Raw genomic sequence first — 17,473 nt, forward strand, 5'->3', positions numbered from 1 at the left:
GATGACCATTTCAGGTCAAAAAACGCTAACCACCATTCAGCTCAGACTCATACATCACGTTAGATGCACATGACACATCTAACAGTGTGTTAAAAATCGCTTACAGAAGCTCCTCTGTCGTTTTTGGGCAATATTTTTCACTGGTCCAACACTACGTGTCTGCAATAAATGTCCGTGTGAAACATGGATGAGCTCGCAAACCTGGTTCCGCCGGAGCTTCGAGGCAGAACTTATTATTAATTATTCGAGTTTTTTCCCCAGCACTATAGTATGCTGTATTAAGCCACCAAAATCCTCTCTTTTACAATGCAAATATTACTTTGATAAAGGTACTTCCCAACAAGATTCGACGAGCCCAAACCTTCGAATTTTGTCTGCAGGTGACATCATGACGTCACCCAAATGGCTGAGGGTCTTCAATCGTGACGTTACGAGATGTGCCGAGTCTTCGAAGTGTGTATCGAGGTTTGCCTCATTTAGGGGAGGAGCCGGAGGTGATGATGTCACAAGCCTCGCTGCACGGAGATATGGAGTGAAAAGGTTACCCTGATGGCGACTGTAAATCATTTTAAACGTCAAATTGCTGAGAAAAACAACATTGTCAGAAGTGGGATTCGAACCCACGCCTACAGAGTAGACTACGACCTGAACGTAGCGCCTTAGACCGCTCGGCCATCCTGACACTGCAGAGTTGACACCCATGCTGACCACGTGGTCTGCGGGAGCAACAGTCGCCACCGCTCCTGTCGCACACCTCTGCCCAGAACCTACAAATACAATCCATAAAATGGCCACCACAGCACAGCCGTGTTGCGAGTGCATGCCGGTGATGGTCCAGTCCGAAAAAGTCGGGCTTTTTGATACCATTCTTTTTCAACACCGATACGACTACGAGTACGGTATTTACTCTGAAGTACTCATCGACACCGAGTAACCATACCACTATTATCAATCCAATTTCAATGAAATCATGTTGAGGGACAAAATGGCAAAAAGTGTTTCGTGATGATGACGCTGACGTTGACATTTTGTTGTTGTTTCACTTGTCCCACGGGGCAGCAGGAGACAAGCTTTCATTTGGGTTGTCAAAAGCACATCAAAGACAATCAAAGATGCATCAAATACAATTCAATCAATACTATAGGAACATTATCAATTGCAGTTGTTCCACTCATCGAACTTTAGGGCCCTCAAAATCAAGTATGTGACTACCCTCTTGTGGACAAACGTTTAAGTACACCAGCACTGGGAAATGACAATGTGTGTGTGTGTGTGTGTGTGTGTGTGTGTGTGTATATATATATATATATATATATATTTTTTTTTTTTTTTAATACATGTTTCACCAAAGCACAATCAATTTAAAATGCAACCTGGCTGGACGGGCGCCGCGTTTGACCGTCTTCCGCACATGTTCAAATGTGTAACTCGGGCGGGAAGCCAATTCGACAGAAGGAAATGAGAAATCAAGTACTTTGTAAGTCTGCCTTTGCTTTCACAATGCCACAAAACTAAAACAAATCAATCACATGAATGGCTGAATGAACATAAAGCTCCAATGTTTCTGATTTGATCTTTTTAGGCTCAGCCAATTACAATAACATTTATCTGTTTTGTTCTCGCAAAATACAAAATGGGATCAAAACAAAATGTGGCGACACTGAACATGCTTTCCATTGTGTGTTTTTTCGACATACTTGGCAAAGAAAGATGATTCTGATGATTCAACTGATGCTGAAGTACTAAAATGAATGAAAAGCATGTGATGATTGTTTTTCTTTTTTTTGCTCAAAATAAATTTGAAAAAGTAGAGGTAAAGGCTTTTCTTATCTTCAGTTTTGTTGAATTTTATTGCAAGATTCATGATTGGATGAAAAAATAAATCCTTAAATTTGTAGATACAGGCTTTTCTGTCATGGTCTGTTTGGTTTTGTTCCATGTTTTTATGTCTCGTGTGCTCATTTAGTTATTGTGTGCACCTGTTCTCGTCAACCTTCGTCGTCGTGTCGACCAATCGGCTCCCTCCGGCCGCTCGTGTCTTGTCCAGGTGTTCCTCGTCGTCTCGTCAATCTGTAAGGGTTTCTTTGTTACTTTGGTTATCAGTTGTTCAGTTAGCCTTTTCCATGTTCCTTGGATGGCTTTTTTGGAAATGAAATATCCTTTTTTGGTACTCCTGCACTACTGCGTTCGGCTCCCCGTTTTTGCCTTGCCTTCAAAAACCAAACGTGACATTTTCATGACACTGACCATTAAGAACAAATCAAATGTCTTCAATTTGATTTGTTCTTTATAGTGCATTTTTAAATTGAAGGATTTTTTTGGTTTGCAAAATATTATAACGGATGAAGATCAATCACAAAATTTGTAGATACATGCTTATCATTTGACTTTTCATAAAGTACTCAAGTATCTCCGCACTGAGTTATCTATTTTTAACGGATAGGTTTAAAACAAAAAATAATAATAATTTGTGTTTAACTGATATGGTATCCCCCCCAAAATGGAGATACGTGTTTTTCACTGGACAGCACGAAATATATATTTGAACCCTATATTACACGTGTCAAACTCGAGGCCCGTGGGCTGGATCCGCCCTGCCGCATCAATTTATGTGGCCCGCGAAAGCAAATCATTTGCGTCAACTTGTATGATTCTTGCCAAAATCTGTACTAAAATTTTAAATCGTCATGTGTAAGAAATAATAACCGAGGGACTGCAAGCATTTTTTTGTTACCAAAACCCCTTTTACGGTAACTTGAATAATAGTTGAACAAACTATGATGCTTGACTTCTGATTTCCAAACTAGTTATCCATTAATTTGTTGTGTATATGTAGTACTGTGAAGAGGCAATGGAACATTTATATGGTTTCACAGTCGTAACGGCCCTCTGAGGGAAACCGTAACGACGATGTGCCCCAGGACAAAAATGAGTTTGTCACCCCTTTATTATGTCACTTGTAAAATAAAAAATTCAACAGCAGAAGTGTACAGAATACTCTATTAACTTCAGTAACCTTTACATTCTATTATAATAATAAATCGCTCATATATACTGTATATATATACTTTTTCCATATTTGAGCTGTCTTCACTGATTGGCTGGGAGAAAACCTATGGCTCCACCCCTTCCAGTGCGGCGCCCATTTTGATGGATCCTCGCTCTCGAAAGCGTATTGCGCCGTGTTTTTGGATGACTCTGTAGAGCGCGGCAAACGTACATCTTCTGTGTTTGTTTTTTAAAACGACAGAATTTTTTCAGAATTTTCACACGGTGTCCAATGTGTGTAGTCTCCGATGACGACATGGAGGGGGGGGTCCAAACTCACAAATAAATACTTTCTAGTCACGCTTAAGGGCAAATACGTTGTTTATATTGTGGCTCAGGAACTTGAAATTGAAGACTGCACTTTCTACAGTGACGAGTGGAAATTGTTTGTTTGAGGTGTTATTTGTACGACTGCGTGTCTTGAGTTGTGTCTGGATTTGTGTGTTTTCTAAACAGTCTGAGTAGCAGCTGCGTAAGAGGGATAACAGCAGATCTGAGGTCAGGTCTGAGCAGAAAGTGTGTGGATGCGTTGCCGAGGGTCATAATGTGCGTGTCCCGACCGGAACGCCGGCTCCTCGCTCTCCATCCACTCCTCCGCACGAAAGTCCGGGAAAAAGAACACCATTTCTCTCCGCGCCGACTCGGCAGAATCTGGAAGAAAGGAGAGCGGAATTTGAGCTAGAAAATAAGCTTCTAAAGTCTTCTTGTCCACTGGCATGACAAGAATGTTAAAAAAAATTAAATAAAAAGTGAATCACAGTTGTCATTAAAGATTATCCCATTAACATTAACAGTGGTTCACCTTTTAACATTGTGTGAAAAGAATGTTTAAAAAAATGCTAATCACCATGGTCATTTGTCATGAAAGTTAGGACTACTAAATTAATATTAACACTAGTTCGCCCCACTTTAGCTAATGTTAGCCACTAGTGCTACTCACAACTGGCTTTCTACGATACATGGATAAATAACTTTTTTTAGTCTTGCATGATAAGAATGTTAAAAAAATATGCGAACCACCTTTATCATTAATTTATTCATATTAACAGTGGTTAGCTAATATTAAAATAACTCAAGCTAACATTTGCGGCTAGCGTTAGTCGTAACTGGCTAGCTAAAACACTCATATATCGTATATTTTTAGCACGTTTTTAGTTAAGACTGTAAAGGAATCACAAGCGAGTGTTTTAGTTGTAACTAATTCAGACTAGTAGGGAACTTATTCCTACACTTGAATGTTACTGAAATATAAGTAACATGAACAAACTTAGGGATGTCAGTGAACCCCACAAAACCTGAGTCCAGCAAGTGTTCAACATGAATCAAGACTCCAACATCACCACCACGTGTCGTCACTTGCTATCCGAGTTACGGTGGAGCGCACCCGAGCCGTGAGCGGTGTTGCGCGTGTCCGTGAGGCCAAACTGAGCCCGCAGAGAGGCGGGGGACGTGTATCTGGCTCGGAAGACTTTGGTCGGACCCATCAGTTCCCTCCAGTGGCGAACGGCGTCCTCTCGGGCTAAAATGTACGCCCGCATCGGGCCGCTGTGCGGGGCGAAACCAGCAAAACCGGAAGTACTGTAGATGTTATGCTACGAATACATAATATGCTCGAGTAGTAACGACGTGAAAGGTGGATTTGCTACAAATTACATCAAGTGGCACCTCATATGAAAGCCCTTGTTTTTTTGTGCATCAAACACACGACATGTCCACATGAACACCTCGCAGGATCTCGCTCACCTCGACATGAACTCAACAAGTCTTTGATAGAAGAATCGCTCTGAAAAGCAGCAGGACAGTCAAGCTGAAAGCAGCAATACGTAAGAAATGCGACAGCTTGGGTCGCGCGAATGAGAAGAGGAGAATCATTGGCGTTGCCAAGGCAACCGGGTATCATTATCGGCGCATCAGCCGGGACACCTCTCGTGTCATCGGTGCTGAAATTATTCCGTTTATGCACACTACAATATTCTCAGTACATTTATTTAAAAACACCACCAAAAGTTGTGTTTGTGTTTAGACACACATTACTGTCCCTTTCACTCGAAAACACTAAATCATTTTCCTAGAAGCTGACTCGCCGTCACATTAGCAGCGACTAAGTGGTCGAATGCCGAATGCTCCCACAATCAGGATCAATCACTTGCTTCTAACCTTGGCGTCTGCTAAAACACGCCAACGCTGACTCACATGCTCGCGTGCTAACGACTTTTGGAATGCAAACAAACAGGTCGCGCACCTGAATGCTCAGCATAAAACCTCTCGCAGTCTTGTCGCCTCCACACCAGATCTTTGCAGCGAACGACGATAAAGTGGTTATCCAGGATACTTTGGTGAAGAGCCTGCAAGAAAACTTGGTTTTAGACTGTTTACTTAAAATTTTTATCTTTTATCTGTTTGTATCCATTCCATTTGAATTGAAGCAGTTCTATACGATATGCACAGTGTGAACATATGTTTCAATGGTTAACATACATTCGTTTTCCGAACCACTTATCCTCACGCGGGTCGCGGGCGTGCTGGAGCCTATCCCAGCTATCTTCGGGCGGGGTATACCCTGAACTGGTCGCCAGCCAATCGCAGGGCACATATAGACAAAAACAAGCATTCGCAGCTACGGGCAATTTAGAGTCTTCAATCAGCCTAACATGCAAGTTTTGGGGATGTGGGAGGAAACCGGAGTACCCAGAGAAAACCCACACAGACAGAGGGAGAATATGCAAACTGCACACAGGCGGGGCCGGGATTCGAACCCCAATCCACAGAACTGTGAGGCAGGTGTGTTAGCCGGTCGTTCACCGTGCCACCCAGTGGTTTAGAATATTCTCAAATATACTTTTTAGGAATAACAACTCTTGCCTTGCTTATGATGAACACTTAGTACACAACTGCATTTTAATGTTGGTCATTATTGTGGTTGTTGGAGAGTAAAGTTTCTTTTATTTTTTATTTTGGTTAAAAGGTGAAGGTAAATGCACCTCCAGCATGAGAGGATGAGCCACTGCATCTGGTTTGATGACCGCCAGGGTGAGCTGCAGCGCTTTAGACAGGCGACCCGTCGTCAGCAACATTGTCTTTAAAAAAAACCATGACAAAATATGGATAAACGATAAGCGAACAACTTTCAGCTTTTACGTCAGCAACATTGTCTTTAAAAAAAACCATGACAAAATATGGATAAACGATAAGCGAACAACTTTCAGCTTTTACATTTATTTTTTTTAAAAAGCTAACTAATTAGGTCAAGCTAAAACGACCAATTTCAGCGTGTGCTTTGCTCACCGGAAGTCGAGTATTGAGGGCTCCCAAACGCTCGTCGACTTTTCAAAGAACGTCGAGAATTGCCGTAATCGTGTCTGTACTATTTAATGTTTTGAATTTTTGTATTGTCCTGTCATGCGTAGGCGTCAAAGCTAGGCAAAAAAAAAGATTGTTGGCTAGGATGCGAGTGGACCATTTAGTTCGTCAGTCAAACGTGTCCCCGGAAGTAGTCCGAGTGTATTTGGTTCCTCCGTCAAAGTGTAGAATGTTCCACATTGAAAGATTGCGAATTTGAAATGACACTTGGAACAGTCGCGTGTCTGAAACACATTTGTGAAGACGTTATTGAAAACTATTTTCAACAAAACTCTTTCAATGGTCCAATTTTGAGAGCCTTTTGCTAAAATGCTAGCAATTGGCATGCTAACAAATAGCAGGCTAGCATGCAGAGTACAGAAAATACTAAGGCAAATCGATGGGGATTTACATGTGTCCTGTGGTTAGGTACGATGGTGAAAGAGAGCAGATCAAATGCTACCAGTTGTTATGCTAACGATGGTTAAAAAAGGTTTGTCAAATCCAGCTAAAATTAGAAAACTATATGCCATCTGCTGACATTTAGTTCTTGTCTGCATGTGTGTTGATGGCGGGGGATTATAGGAACGAATCCCCATAGCAATGGTGGATTCTTTAAAGTAGGTGACATGTCTGGAATGTCCGTGGGCAAATTATTATTAACTAAAAGTGCAGCTGGCTTCAATTGAATGCTGTTTGCCCCCACAGATGAGATTCTTGACCAAGGCCACAACAGTTGCAGGCCCAAAAAAAAAAGAAAATTCATTCACACTTACAAGTGTAGGCAGCAAAAGTCAGTCAGGGCGGACAAAAATAATCTGTTTTATCAAACTAAACTTTCTCAACCAAAAATAATGAAAAATTGACTCCCTACATAACAAATATGCATTGTTAACATTATACAGCGTAATCATTGTTCCATACTTGACCTATTGTGTAACATTTGGAGATCAACATGAAAAATGTATATACAACATATTTACATATACAACCCAGAGAGAGCTATTTATAAAATACAGTAGAAGGTATTGAAATTCCACAATTTAGTAGATTTGAATAGAGGCAAATAGCAATTATCTTCAAATAGCAATTAAATTAATTATTTAAAAAAAAAAAAAAAGCAATTCAATTCAAATTAAGTATATATAAAAAAAGCAACTACAATTTGACAGGTACAGAAGTCTTGAAAATAAGATTTTGAACCAAAGTGATGGAAATGAGTAAAATGGTGAAAGGTGTGAAGTTATAGAACAACCTAAACAAGAGTCAAGCTCAATTAATATTTTATTTATTTAACCTTTATGTATCCAGGTTAGGACAACTGACAAGATATTTCCATTTGCAATGCCAGCCTGACCGCAGATAGCCGATTACAACAAACATTTGACTAAAAATGATTTTAAAAGCTCATTAAATGAAGGGTATTAAATAATTATCAAATGGTTGAGACAATGTTCTGCAAAATACGTTCAAAATCATTTAGAAGACTTTAGTGATTTGTAGAGTGAAATGTAAATGTTTTTTTTCTGTACAGAGGCAGAAAATATGAGATTTATTCTTCGCTCTGCTCCAATTTCACTCGAATTTTTTTTGATTTTAATATATATTTTTTTTTTTTGTACGTGTTAAAACAGAGGGAAAACAAAATGGCTGCCAGAGCCAAAGCCAAAGCCAGGACGCACAGTGCAGTTGGGAGTCAGGCCAGAGGAAGCGGAAGACCAGCTCAGTCTAAACTCTCTCACCAATCAGCTTCCAGCACCTGGGAAATACAAAAGACAGAGCCAAGTTGGCAGCGCCACCTTCAGGCAGGAAGGGACATCGCAAGCCAAATACCGCAACGCAAACCGAAATGAAGTTAAAAGGGGGTTTTCCAACACGATGGCATGAACGCGACGTACCTGGAGCTCCTCTTCGCGCACCGCGAGGCTCTTGAAGGTGTCGCCCAGCATTTCCACTTGTTCCCGGAGCTCGTCAACGGCGGGGCTCGTCTCGCCCTGTCGCTCGGCCTGCGACCGATCGTCCTCTTCTCGAGCGTTTTCTGGCTCTGGCGTGTCTGCGTTGAATTTACAGAGCTGGGAGGACATCGCTTTGTTCTCCGCTACGAGGACGGAGTTTTCTTTTTTCAGGTTTTGGACGAGCTCGTCCTTCTCCGAGATGGCTCGTCCCATGTGCCACTGCATGTACTCCATCTCGCCTTGAAAGTAGCAGACCGTGTCCACGTTGTGCACGTGCAGGATTTCCAGCTGGCTGTGAAAATGAAGCGCCATGTCGTCCACGTAGCGCTGCACGCCCTCTCGATGACTCTGAAACTGGGCGGCGGCCTCCTGCTCTCGGGCGGCCCAGCGCCGTTGCCACGCTTTGTCGACGGCCGCGACGATGTTTTCCGGGTCGGACTCGCCGGGTTTCTTCAGAGCTCGCAGGAGCCGCTGCCTTTCGTGATCGTATCGGTGGTGCTGGAAACGCAGCTGCTCTCGCAGGGCTGCGTTTTGGGCGGCCAGCTCCAAGTTGGAGTACTGGCAAAAGATGAGGCCGTTCTCCGGAGGGGGGCGGTGACCTCTGCCTGGGGTCATCCCAGGAGGCGACCGATGACGGGGCTGCAAAAGCCAAGCATACGTCCGACGGTTCAAATATTGCGCTATTCAAATCACCGAGTCATCGACAGCCGCCCAAACGGTTTGGGATTGCTTAGATGCCACGCAGCTGCTACCGCCTGACTGCAGGCATGGCTGCATGGAGCGCCTCCTCTAACTTGGCCACAAAGCAACGTTTTCCCGTGTTCCGTGTCGTTCACGTCGTGTGCTCGTTTAGTTATTGCGTCAACCTCCTACCTCGTGTCGACCAATCGGGTCCCTCCAGCCGCTCGTGTCCTGTCCAGGTGTTCCTCGTTGTCTCGTCAATCTGTTTGTATTTAGTTCCCTGGTTTCTTTCGCTTCTTGTCGGTTCGTTGTCATTGCCTCTGTCTGTGCCACGTCTTAGTGACCAGTCATGTTTTGGTTGCAGTTTTAGGTTTAGTCAAGTGTGTTACTTTGGTGATCTGTTGTGGGACTTTGTTTAGTTTGGGAATTGAATATAACCCTTTTGGAGACTCCTGCCTTGCCTCCCTGCCCTTGGGTCCTCCACGTTTTGCCCTTGCCTTGGAAAACCCTAACCGTGACAGTTTTCATGCTCCACACACGCTAGACTCCAAAACAACAAAACAAATAGGCGAGTTCTCAGCAGTAAATAATGGCAGATGGGCTTTTCCGCTGAAAAACTGCAAAATATTTGGGGTTCGCGACACTCACAAATTCACACAATTTCGAGGAAGGCCACAGCAAAGCTTGGAGCTCTCAACCTCACAGCCACGAGTGACCCACGAGCTGCGTTGTAATTTTCGGTAGCGCTTATCCTCGGGCGGGCTGCGGGCGTGCTGGAGCCTATCCGTTAAATGTCGTTATTATGAAATATAGTTTGAAGATAATTGCTTGAAACCTTTTGAATAATTCCACCACCCATTTAACTGAATGGTCAAGATGGATGCATATGTCAGGTTCTTTTTCTCTGGCGTTCCACTTTATCTTTCTTCATGTGGCCTGATTATGACAAACGACAATTGATGAATATTACTTCCCATTTCAAGAGTGAAAAGCGCTGCTGGCAAAACTCACCGTTGTTGCAAAGCGCTCAAACGGCTTCTTACAATTGTTTCCCTGCGAGCTCCTTTTCTTTGTGTTTCCTGAGTAACGTTTCTCCATGTTCATGTTTTCTCTGGCGCTCTCCGGTTGGGTTTCTCGCAAACGCTTCGTCTCTCTGGATTCCTCGACTCGATTCGAGATGCGCCGAGGTAATCTTTGGACGCCGAAGGCCGTGTGGCGTTTGGGAGATCAAGGCGCAAAAAGACAAAGAATAAAGCAGGAAAGCAAACGCTTTGAAGTTCGGGGCATTCTCTTGGCACATTTGCGCTTACTGGCCACATCAAAGCCAGCGACGCATCAGCACCAAATATGGCTCTTGTAATTGAAGGGAATATAGAATACTTTATATTCTAATATGTAATAGAATGTAAAGTATTCTATATTCCCTTCATAATACAGGTTGTCTTGTGGGCAATACTTTGGTGAACCTTTTCTGATGCCTGCGGCTGACCTGCCCGGCCGGCCGGCCCTTCTTAGCCCAGAAAGATGCGGCTTGCGGCGGATGCCGACGCTCCCCGTGTGGCAATTGAACGCAAAGAAAAAACACATCACGAGACTGAGGAAATTCAATCTTCCCACATTTGATTGGTCCAAGTGTCCTCTTGATGTGCGTGAGGAAAGGAAAAGCCGAGGTCACGAGGTCGTACATCGGAGGACGGGACAGATGACAAAGACGTGTGCGAAATCGATTCTCGGGCTGACGCGCGTTTTCTCTGCGCTCTGATTTTGTCAAGCGCTCAGCGTTGCGGATGGACACGATGCAACGACGGGTCCAACCGGAAGAAGTTGACTACGCGGAGGCCTCGAGTCGCCCGCGATGACGCGCTGAGGCGGCGGCGTGCCAGTCAAAGGCTTGTCTCCGCTCGGGCGCGATTCAGACAAGCTGAGCTTCAACTTTACGTGTCGACTTGGACCACGAAACAGAACCCGGCCGGGTCAGTCCACCTAAAAGCTCCACCAGATTCACCTCCAAGCGTTGCTGCAATACTTTGGATGGCGTTTTATATGCACACATTTGTATCTTCTATTTTATTTTTCTCTCTTTATTCTTGAATGCTCTTGTTTTACGCGGACCTGCGTCTGCGATGGAGACGACATCGTGCCGTACCCCTCCCCTCGCCCTAAAGTCGCCCGAGATCGGCTCCGGCTCGCCCGCGACCCCGCCGAGGACCGGCGCTCTCGGAAACGGAGGCACGGATTACGACTGCGCTGTCTCATCACCGTGGCGTGTGCCGAAATATGTCAAGTGCGTGCCAAGTGTGCCAGAACGGCCACACCCTGCGGAAAGCGGGGCGGGTGAAAGTGGCGCAAATGTTGGCGTCTCGCCCACCTGTCCTGCTCGTGTGGCCCGCCGCTTGCGATGCCACAGCTGCCAGGCGGGTAAAACATACAGAGATGCACACTGTAGATGGATGGAAAATCAAAAGTCTACACACCCCTGTTGAGATGCCAGCTCTGTGGAATCTGAACAAATGGCAGCAAGATAAATTCATTTTTTCCACCATGAATGTGACTTAATATCACCTTTTCCACTCAGTAGAGGAACTTAATGAAAACTTTTCGAGGGGGAAGTAAAACTAAACAAATGAACAACTGAGATAATGTGGTTGCACAAGTGTGCACACCCTCCTAACCGGGGATGTGGCCGTGTTCAGCATTAATTGAAATTCATGTTCGATAGGAACCAGCACACACCTGCCACCACTGAGTGTCTTTGAGTAACCTTGAATAAAGCTCAGATGTTCTACTAGGCTTTTCCTGACATTTTGGAGTTCGCAGAGAGCTTCCGATCTTTTCCACGCTCACCGAACTGAAATGTGACGAGATGTGCTGACGAGACAATTGTGGCGTCGTCCCACCAGGAGGAGATCCCGGGGACGCCCCAGGACACGCTGGAGGAAGTGGCTGCGGAGAGGGAAGTCTGGGCTTCCCTGCTGAAGCTCCTGACCCCGCGACCCGACCTCGGATAAGCGGAAGACCATGGATGGATGGATATTACTGTATTGTGTATTATGATATTACTGGGATATTTTTCTTACCAGTCCCCCTTTGAAAAGAAATGTAATAATCGTTGAAAACGATTCTGATTTCAAAAGTAGTTATTACTTTTCGGGGGCGGCGGTGGCACGTGGGTGCCACACCAAAGACAGCAGAGTGGAGACGACGCGTTCGTTACCACCAGGAGAATACAAACGCAATGCGAGCGCTGTTTCAAGTCAACTAGGTTTGCCCTCAACTCTAATGACCTCGGAGAATCCGCACAAAATCCTCACCTGTTCTGTCTTTGAGCCTAAATGCCGGTGACCTTTGAACTGTCGGCCCGCGACAGCTGCGTCAACCTCGGCGTCGGGCAACTGGCGCGTCCGAGGAAGGACACAGGGTGGCGTTAATGCCGTATCGGCAGCTAATGAGCCGGCAGCGCGATCCGAACGGATGGGCCGCCCGCTGCCTTTTTGGATCTTCGGCAACTTTCGCTATTTGAGCTTCTGGTGGGAAATTGAAATGAATTTGAGCATTTCAGGGCCGGCTCACTATTTGGCAAGCGGGAGGAGATGCTTCGAACCTTTGGTGCGGCTTTTTAACGTCTTAATGATACTCTATTTGATAACCAATTTATAAATCATTAATGACACTTCACAATGATATCTCCTTCAGTGGTCTTTAAATTGCTCATAAATGATTAATTCCGCCTAAATGGTGTGCATGTGAGTGCGAACGGTTGTTTGTTTGTATGTGCCCTGCGATTGGCTGGCGACCGGTTCAGGGCGTACCCCGCCTCCTGCCCGACGACAGCCGGGATGGGCTCCGGCACGCCCGCGACCCGCGTGAGGAGAAGGGGCTCAGAAAATGGATGGATGGATGGATCGCCAATGGTCTTGAAAGGTCATAACCTACTATTAATTGTTAACCACCTAATTAATGACCGATTCATAAACCCTTCATTAAGATTGCCCTTATTCAATAAGTTAACTATTTAGGTAATAACAACTTTGTAACCCATTAATAAGCACTTTATGGCGCTCCCCTCATAATAGGCTTATCATCATTTGTAATGTCGAGCCAATTATGTAATTACCAACATACAAACCCTTTAGAAACACTTGGTAGCGGTACCCCAGTTTGAGATGACCACCCTGGAGCGAGAGGGGCGACTAGGCGATCAGCGGAGGCGGGGGCGCTCCCACGATGCGAACGTGAGATAAAAATAAACTCACCGACGAAGTTTTGAGGGAAACACGCAGGCCCGGCTACGTTTGGCCAACCGTTTTGGCTCCAAAACTTCAGCCGAGGGATTATTTTTCCTACTGGAATAGCAAAGACATAAAAGGGGAGGGGCCTAATGCGGTCTTTCCCAACCTTTATTATTTTCTTTATCGTTTTAAATGAGAACAATTTCACAGCACGCCCCAAAACCAAAATCCCCTCATTACATACAGTAACGGGGGCTGAGTCACTCAAGTCAACAGCCGACCAACGCTACGCTCTCATTGGCTGACTCCTGCGTCACTCACTGGGCCAGGCCCCGACATTCAAAGTCACAGATACTAAATACTACACAGATACTGTGCAATATTACTTCTTAGACCACAATCCTCGTCTTTATCTTCTCGCATCATTATTTATTCTTTGCTTTGAATATTTTGTATTGTTTTACTTTTTCTTGAAATGTTTTGTTTTCCATTCATGTTTGCACCTGATGCGAGCGTACGGCGGGCCCCTCGACAAGCGGCAGCGCTCAGCTGCGCCGTGGAGAGGAACAGCGAGATTACGATTTGCGCCCGGCCATTGTGTCTGATGTGAGCGGCCTCGCATTCCCTCAGCGACAAAAGTCACCCGATACGCCGCAGCGGTCCCGATATAACGCTGGCGAGGCCTCGGCGCATAGCTGGCATGAGTGGAAATGTTTCATTTGAGGTCAGCCCGCACCCTGGCCGGCAGCCGCGGGAAATATCCAACAACTGCCCGATTCAGACGACACCCTGTAAAAGAGAGCGAAAAATACAAATAAATAAGCGCGTTACTATTTGTGGACGGCGCGCGTCTCCGAAATAGCGAGCGCGTCGCTCTGAGCTGGAGCTTTCTGTGAACGAGGGCCCCGGCCGGGTTCATGTCGCGCCCCGACCCCGGACGCCGATTTTAGAACACAGGTGTTGACCTTAGCGCGGCGGCTCGTGCTTGCGGCAGAGGAAAATGAACCGAGGGCCGCCGTCGGCCATATGTTCCCCGCGGATGCCTTCGAGCGGTCAAATGTGAGCCGGCCGGGACTCGGCGGACGTGTTAACGGCAAGCTTGAAGAAAGAAGTGTTCGTGGAAACGGTTGTGCCGTAGCCCCCCCCCCAAAAAAAAAAAAAAAAAACTATGTATCACTAAATACTCAATACATGCGCAGATGAAACGTGACCAAATAGTCAGCTACGTTGTACAATACGTAACGAAGATACTGTGTGCATGTAGTCTGGATAAGCGCAGTTGAGAGTAAACGACACTGTATACACAAATGTGAACGGTAGCTGTACATGAATACACCCCATATTAGCAGGAAAGGTAGCATATTATACATGTAATCATCATCATTATACATAATATTTATCGGTATTTTCTTTGTACATAAGCAATTGATGCTGAAATAAACACCAGCAACGCGACATATGCAGACGTCAAATGTGAACGCAAGTCGGTAAGAGTGGTCGGCAATGTCGTGTGTAGAAAACCTCGACGTGTAGCAATACATATTCAGTACGCAAGTAGCCGAGAGTGTAATAAACCCCAGCGATACTCTGTATGCGGATGTGAACGCCGTTGTCTCTGCTCTCGCCGGATGCGCTCAAACCACGCCCCGCTCAACCGTCAACTGTCGATCAAAGACCGCTGCTACGAGCGGGGAAAAATGGATGCTACTTTGTCCAGCATCTTTCTTATGTTTGAGCCGCAAAAATATCGACGCTCAAAGCTTCCGCTGGCTGGAATATATTCGCGGAGGCTTTTTCATGCCGTGACAACGAGGCGCTCTAAAGCGGCCACGCCAGCGGACTATCCGAAGGGAAGTGGAGGCATAGCTAGCTAATTACCTGGATGTCGGAATTGTGCCGGGTAACCGCTGAAGCGAACAAACGCGCTCGCGTTCTTATAAGGTGGGGGAGGGGCACAACTGTGTCATCGGACACATTTTAGCCGTGCCCAAAAACATTGGGAAAACTAAAATGCTGAAAAACTGTAGAACGCTAGATATCCACATTTGAGTACTACATAGTTGTCAGTCTTCTTTTTTTTTTTTTTTTTTTAGCAATTATCTTCTTCTAAGGAAATCTCGGAATTCACTTATTGAGAAAGTGAGAAAATTGGGCCTGATTCACCAATGTGTAAGAACTTTCTTCAAATGTTTTTTAAGAATAGTTGAGAAGAGTACTTTTGTGTCATTCCGCTCACTACGAAACAATTAACCCAACGAATTGCGGTAACGTTTCACTGACAGAAAGGAAAGCGTCAGCTGTGACCGCCGCTGGTTCAACGCCACGACACATGCCCGTCCTACAGTCTACGCATTGTTCTGCCCTTTTCGCAAAAAAAGAAGCCATGGACTTTGGATGTAAAATGGAGGCAGGGTGGGGTGTTTTGGGGGGGGTCGTGGAGAGGCTGAAGGAGGCACGGGGGTGTAGGGTGTCTCGAGCGCAGCGCCAACAGCTGAGAGGTGCGATTTCACAGGCCGGCTCCCCACTGTCAAGGGCCCTGATTGGGCCCGACAGCAGGCGCAAAGGAGAGGCCCCCGCCGCCTCTGAAGGACACCGACAGGTGGGAGGCCGCTTCGGAGCCGGGGGGCGGGGGGGCGGCTCGCCTCGCCTCGGCGGGATAGAAAAGGCCGAGCGGCGGACGCGAGGACGTTGGCGCTGTGGCAGAGGTGCTCCGTACGTGCAAAGTGAGGCGTTTTTGTGAGGTTGTTTTTACGATTGCCGACGCTTGAGAGGGAAGGCGTCGACGCAGGAAACGACGACGAGCCATTTGTCCCGTCGTTACGCTCTGAAAAAGAGCAGCTGCTGTTAACTGGGCTCCAAAGGGCCCAGACGCCAGCACTGGCCTCATCCAAAAGCAAAACCAAAGAAAGGTTAGTGAACCCTTTTTTTCCGGAGGGAGAATTCTGATGTTTCGTATTTAGATGGCGTTACTGGTTTGGATGGTGCCCATGATGACCTTTTGAATGGAGGGGGGGGTTTCATTGTGGACCAGGGGAGTCCAACCGCAAGTCGTAATGGTCAACAGCACTTTAAAAGTACTTTTAAACGGACGCCGCTGTCTTCGGTCTTGACACTTTTAGTGTCAGCAAATCATCTTCCGCTAACACTTTTGGTTGCTTTCCTTGACCTTTCGGAGGTCGTGATCCGTTGTTGAGAGGCCGCACGGCGTTCCACGCGGGCGGGATCCAGTTGCCGTTGCCCGTTGGGACGACATGCTTCCTTATATCCCCATATTCGTTCAGACACTTATGGAATGTAAGGAAGTGTGTGGTTCCGAGGGGACTCCAGCGCCGGAGCAGTATCTCGCTCGCAAATGGCCATGATCTCCGGGAAAAGAATCGACAGTTGTTTGCCTTTGTTAAGCTGTTGTGTCCATGAGGAGAAGGGGGGGGGGGGGGGGGGGGGGGGGGGGGTACGTCAGGCTCTATGTGTGTGTGTGTGTGTTTCATGTGCGAGCGCGTGTCAGGACAACAGGTGAAAGGAAGGCTGCCGGTTTTAGCCTGGCCTCGGCGCTCCTGGAGGATTGACAGAGCGCAGCTGTCGCCCCCTTTATAGCCGCTGTGGATGCGCACAAAGGGGCTTTCAAAGGGGGCTTCAGGGATGCGGAGTTGTCAATGATGGCTGCAGAGAGGAGATCCAAAAACAGGAATGATCTGCTCTCTAATGATTTATTTTCACACGCTAATCTTATATCTGCATGTGTGTTTCTTTAGGTAAGAATGAAGAGGACATGCGGGCTTTCTCTCTAACACCTCCTCATCTTCTTCTTCCTCTTCCTCTTCTTCTTCTTTGCTCAGCTGAAGCAACACACCTTGCTGTGGCTGGTCAAACGGAACCAAGTCAGGTGTTTCTGTGAGGTTTGGTCCCCTTCAACCAGCTACTGCGTCGTGCATTCCGTCAGCGGACGCCTGGCCCCGTGCGCGGTTGTCATAGTAACGGTGATAGATGTGAATTTGTCGTGCAGCGTGGAGTTATGAGCTGTTTGCTGTGTGTGGATGTGCATGTAAAAAGCCAATAAAGCAATAAAATAACTCAGCTGTTGTTGAATTGATTCCGCAATATACACTTTGCAAGAAGTACACGTCACAGTTATACTGTACAAGGAAAGGTGATTTTAAAAAACAGCTCAGTGAAGAAGTCAACATTTGAATTTATTTTAGAATAGTTTCTATTCTATAAATA

General features: G+C 46.0%; 2 protein-coding genes and 1 non-coding gene across 6 annotated transcripts; all 3 read right to left on the bottom strand.

Moving 5' to 3' along the window:
- Positions 1-599: 599 nt before the first annotated feature.
- On the bottom strand, positions 600-682 carry trnal-cag (transfer RNA leucine (anticodon CAG)). The gene has a single exon. It is a non-coding gene; the product is annotated as a tRNA-Leu (tRNA).
- A 28-nt stretch (positions 683-710) lies between these two features.
- Positions 711-6,533, bottom strand: nme6 (NME/NM23 nucleoside diphosphate kinase 6). Of its 3 annotated transcripts, XM_061704385.1 has the most exons (8): positions 6,334-6,533; positions 6,030-6,125; positions 5,291-5,393; positions 4,792-4,831; positions 4,433-4,593; positions 3,609-3,699; positions 1,980-2,070; positions 711-767 (listed from the first exon to the last, which is right to left on the bottom strand). In XM_061704385.1, the coding sequence occupies exons 2-7, from the start codon at positions 6,120-6,122 to the stop codon at positions 1,989-1,991; spliced, it is 570 nt and encodes a 189-aa protein (XP_061560369.1). In that variant the 5' UTR covers positions 6,123-6,125; positions 6,334-6,533; the 3' UTR covers positions 711-767; positions 1,980-1,988. The 3 variants fall into 3 exon arrangements, with proteins under 3 accessions (XP_061560369.1, XP_061560368.1, XP_061560370.1); XM_061704384.1 differs by lacking the exon at positions 711-767 and having other exon boundaries at positions 1,784-2,070; XM_061704386.1 differs by lacking the exons at positions 711-767; positions 1,980-2,070 and having other exon boundaries at positions 2,078-3,699.
- Positions 6,534-7,653: 1,120 nt separating this feature from the next.
- Positions 7,654-11,024, bottom strand: LOC133417024 (uncharacterized). Of its 2 annotated transcripts, XM_061704466.1 has the most exons (4): positions 10,035-11,024; positions 9,216-9,959; positions 8,286-8,981; positions 7,654-8,146 (listed from the first exon to the last, which is right to left on the bottom strand). In XM_061704466.1, the coding sequence occupies exons 2-4, from the start codon at positions 9,336-9,338 to the stop codon at positions 8,126-8,128; spliced, it is 840 nt and encodes a 279-aa protein (XP_061560450.1). In that variant the 5' UTR covers positions 9,339-9,959; positions 10,035-11,024; the 3' UTR covers positions 7,654-8,125. The 2 variants fall into 2 exon arrangements, with proteins under 2 accessions (XP_061560450.1, XP_061560451.1); XM_061704467.1 differs by lacking the exon at positions 9,216-9,959 and having other exon boundaries at positions 10,035-11,020.
- Positions 11,025-17,473: the final 6,449 nt, after the last annotated feature.

This window comes from Phycodurus eques, chromosome 18 (genome assembly GCF_024500275.1).
Source record: "Phycodurus eques isolate BA_2022a chromosome 18, UOR_Pequ_1.1, whole genome shotgun sequence".
Classification (NCBI taxonomy): domain Eukaryota; kingdom Metazoa; phylum Chordata; class Actinopteri; order Syngnathiformes; family Syngnathidae; genus Phycodurus; species Phycodurus eques.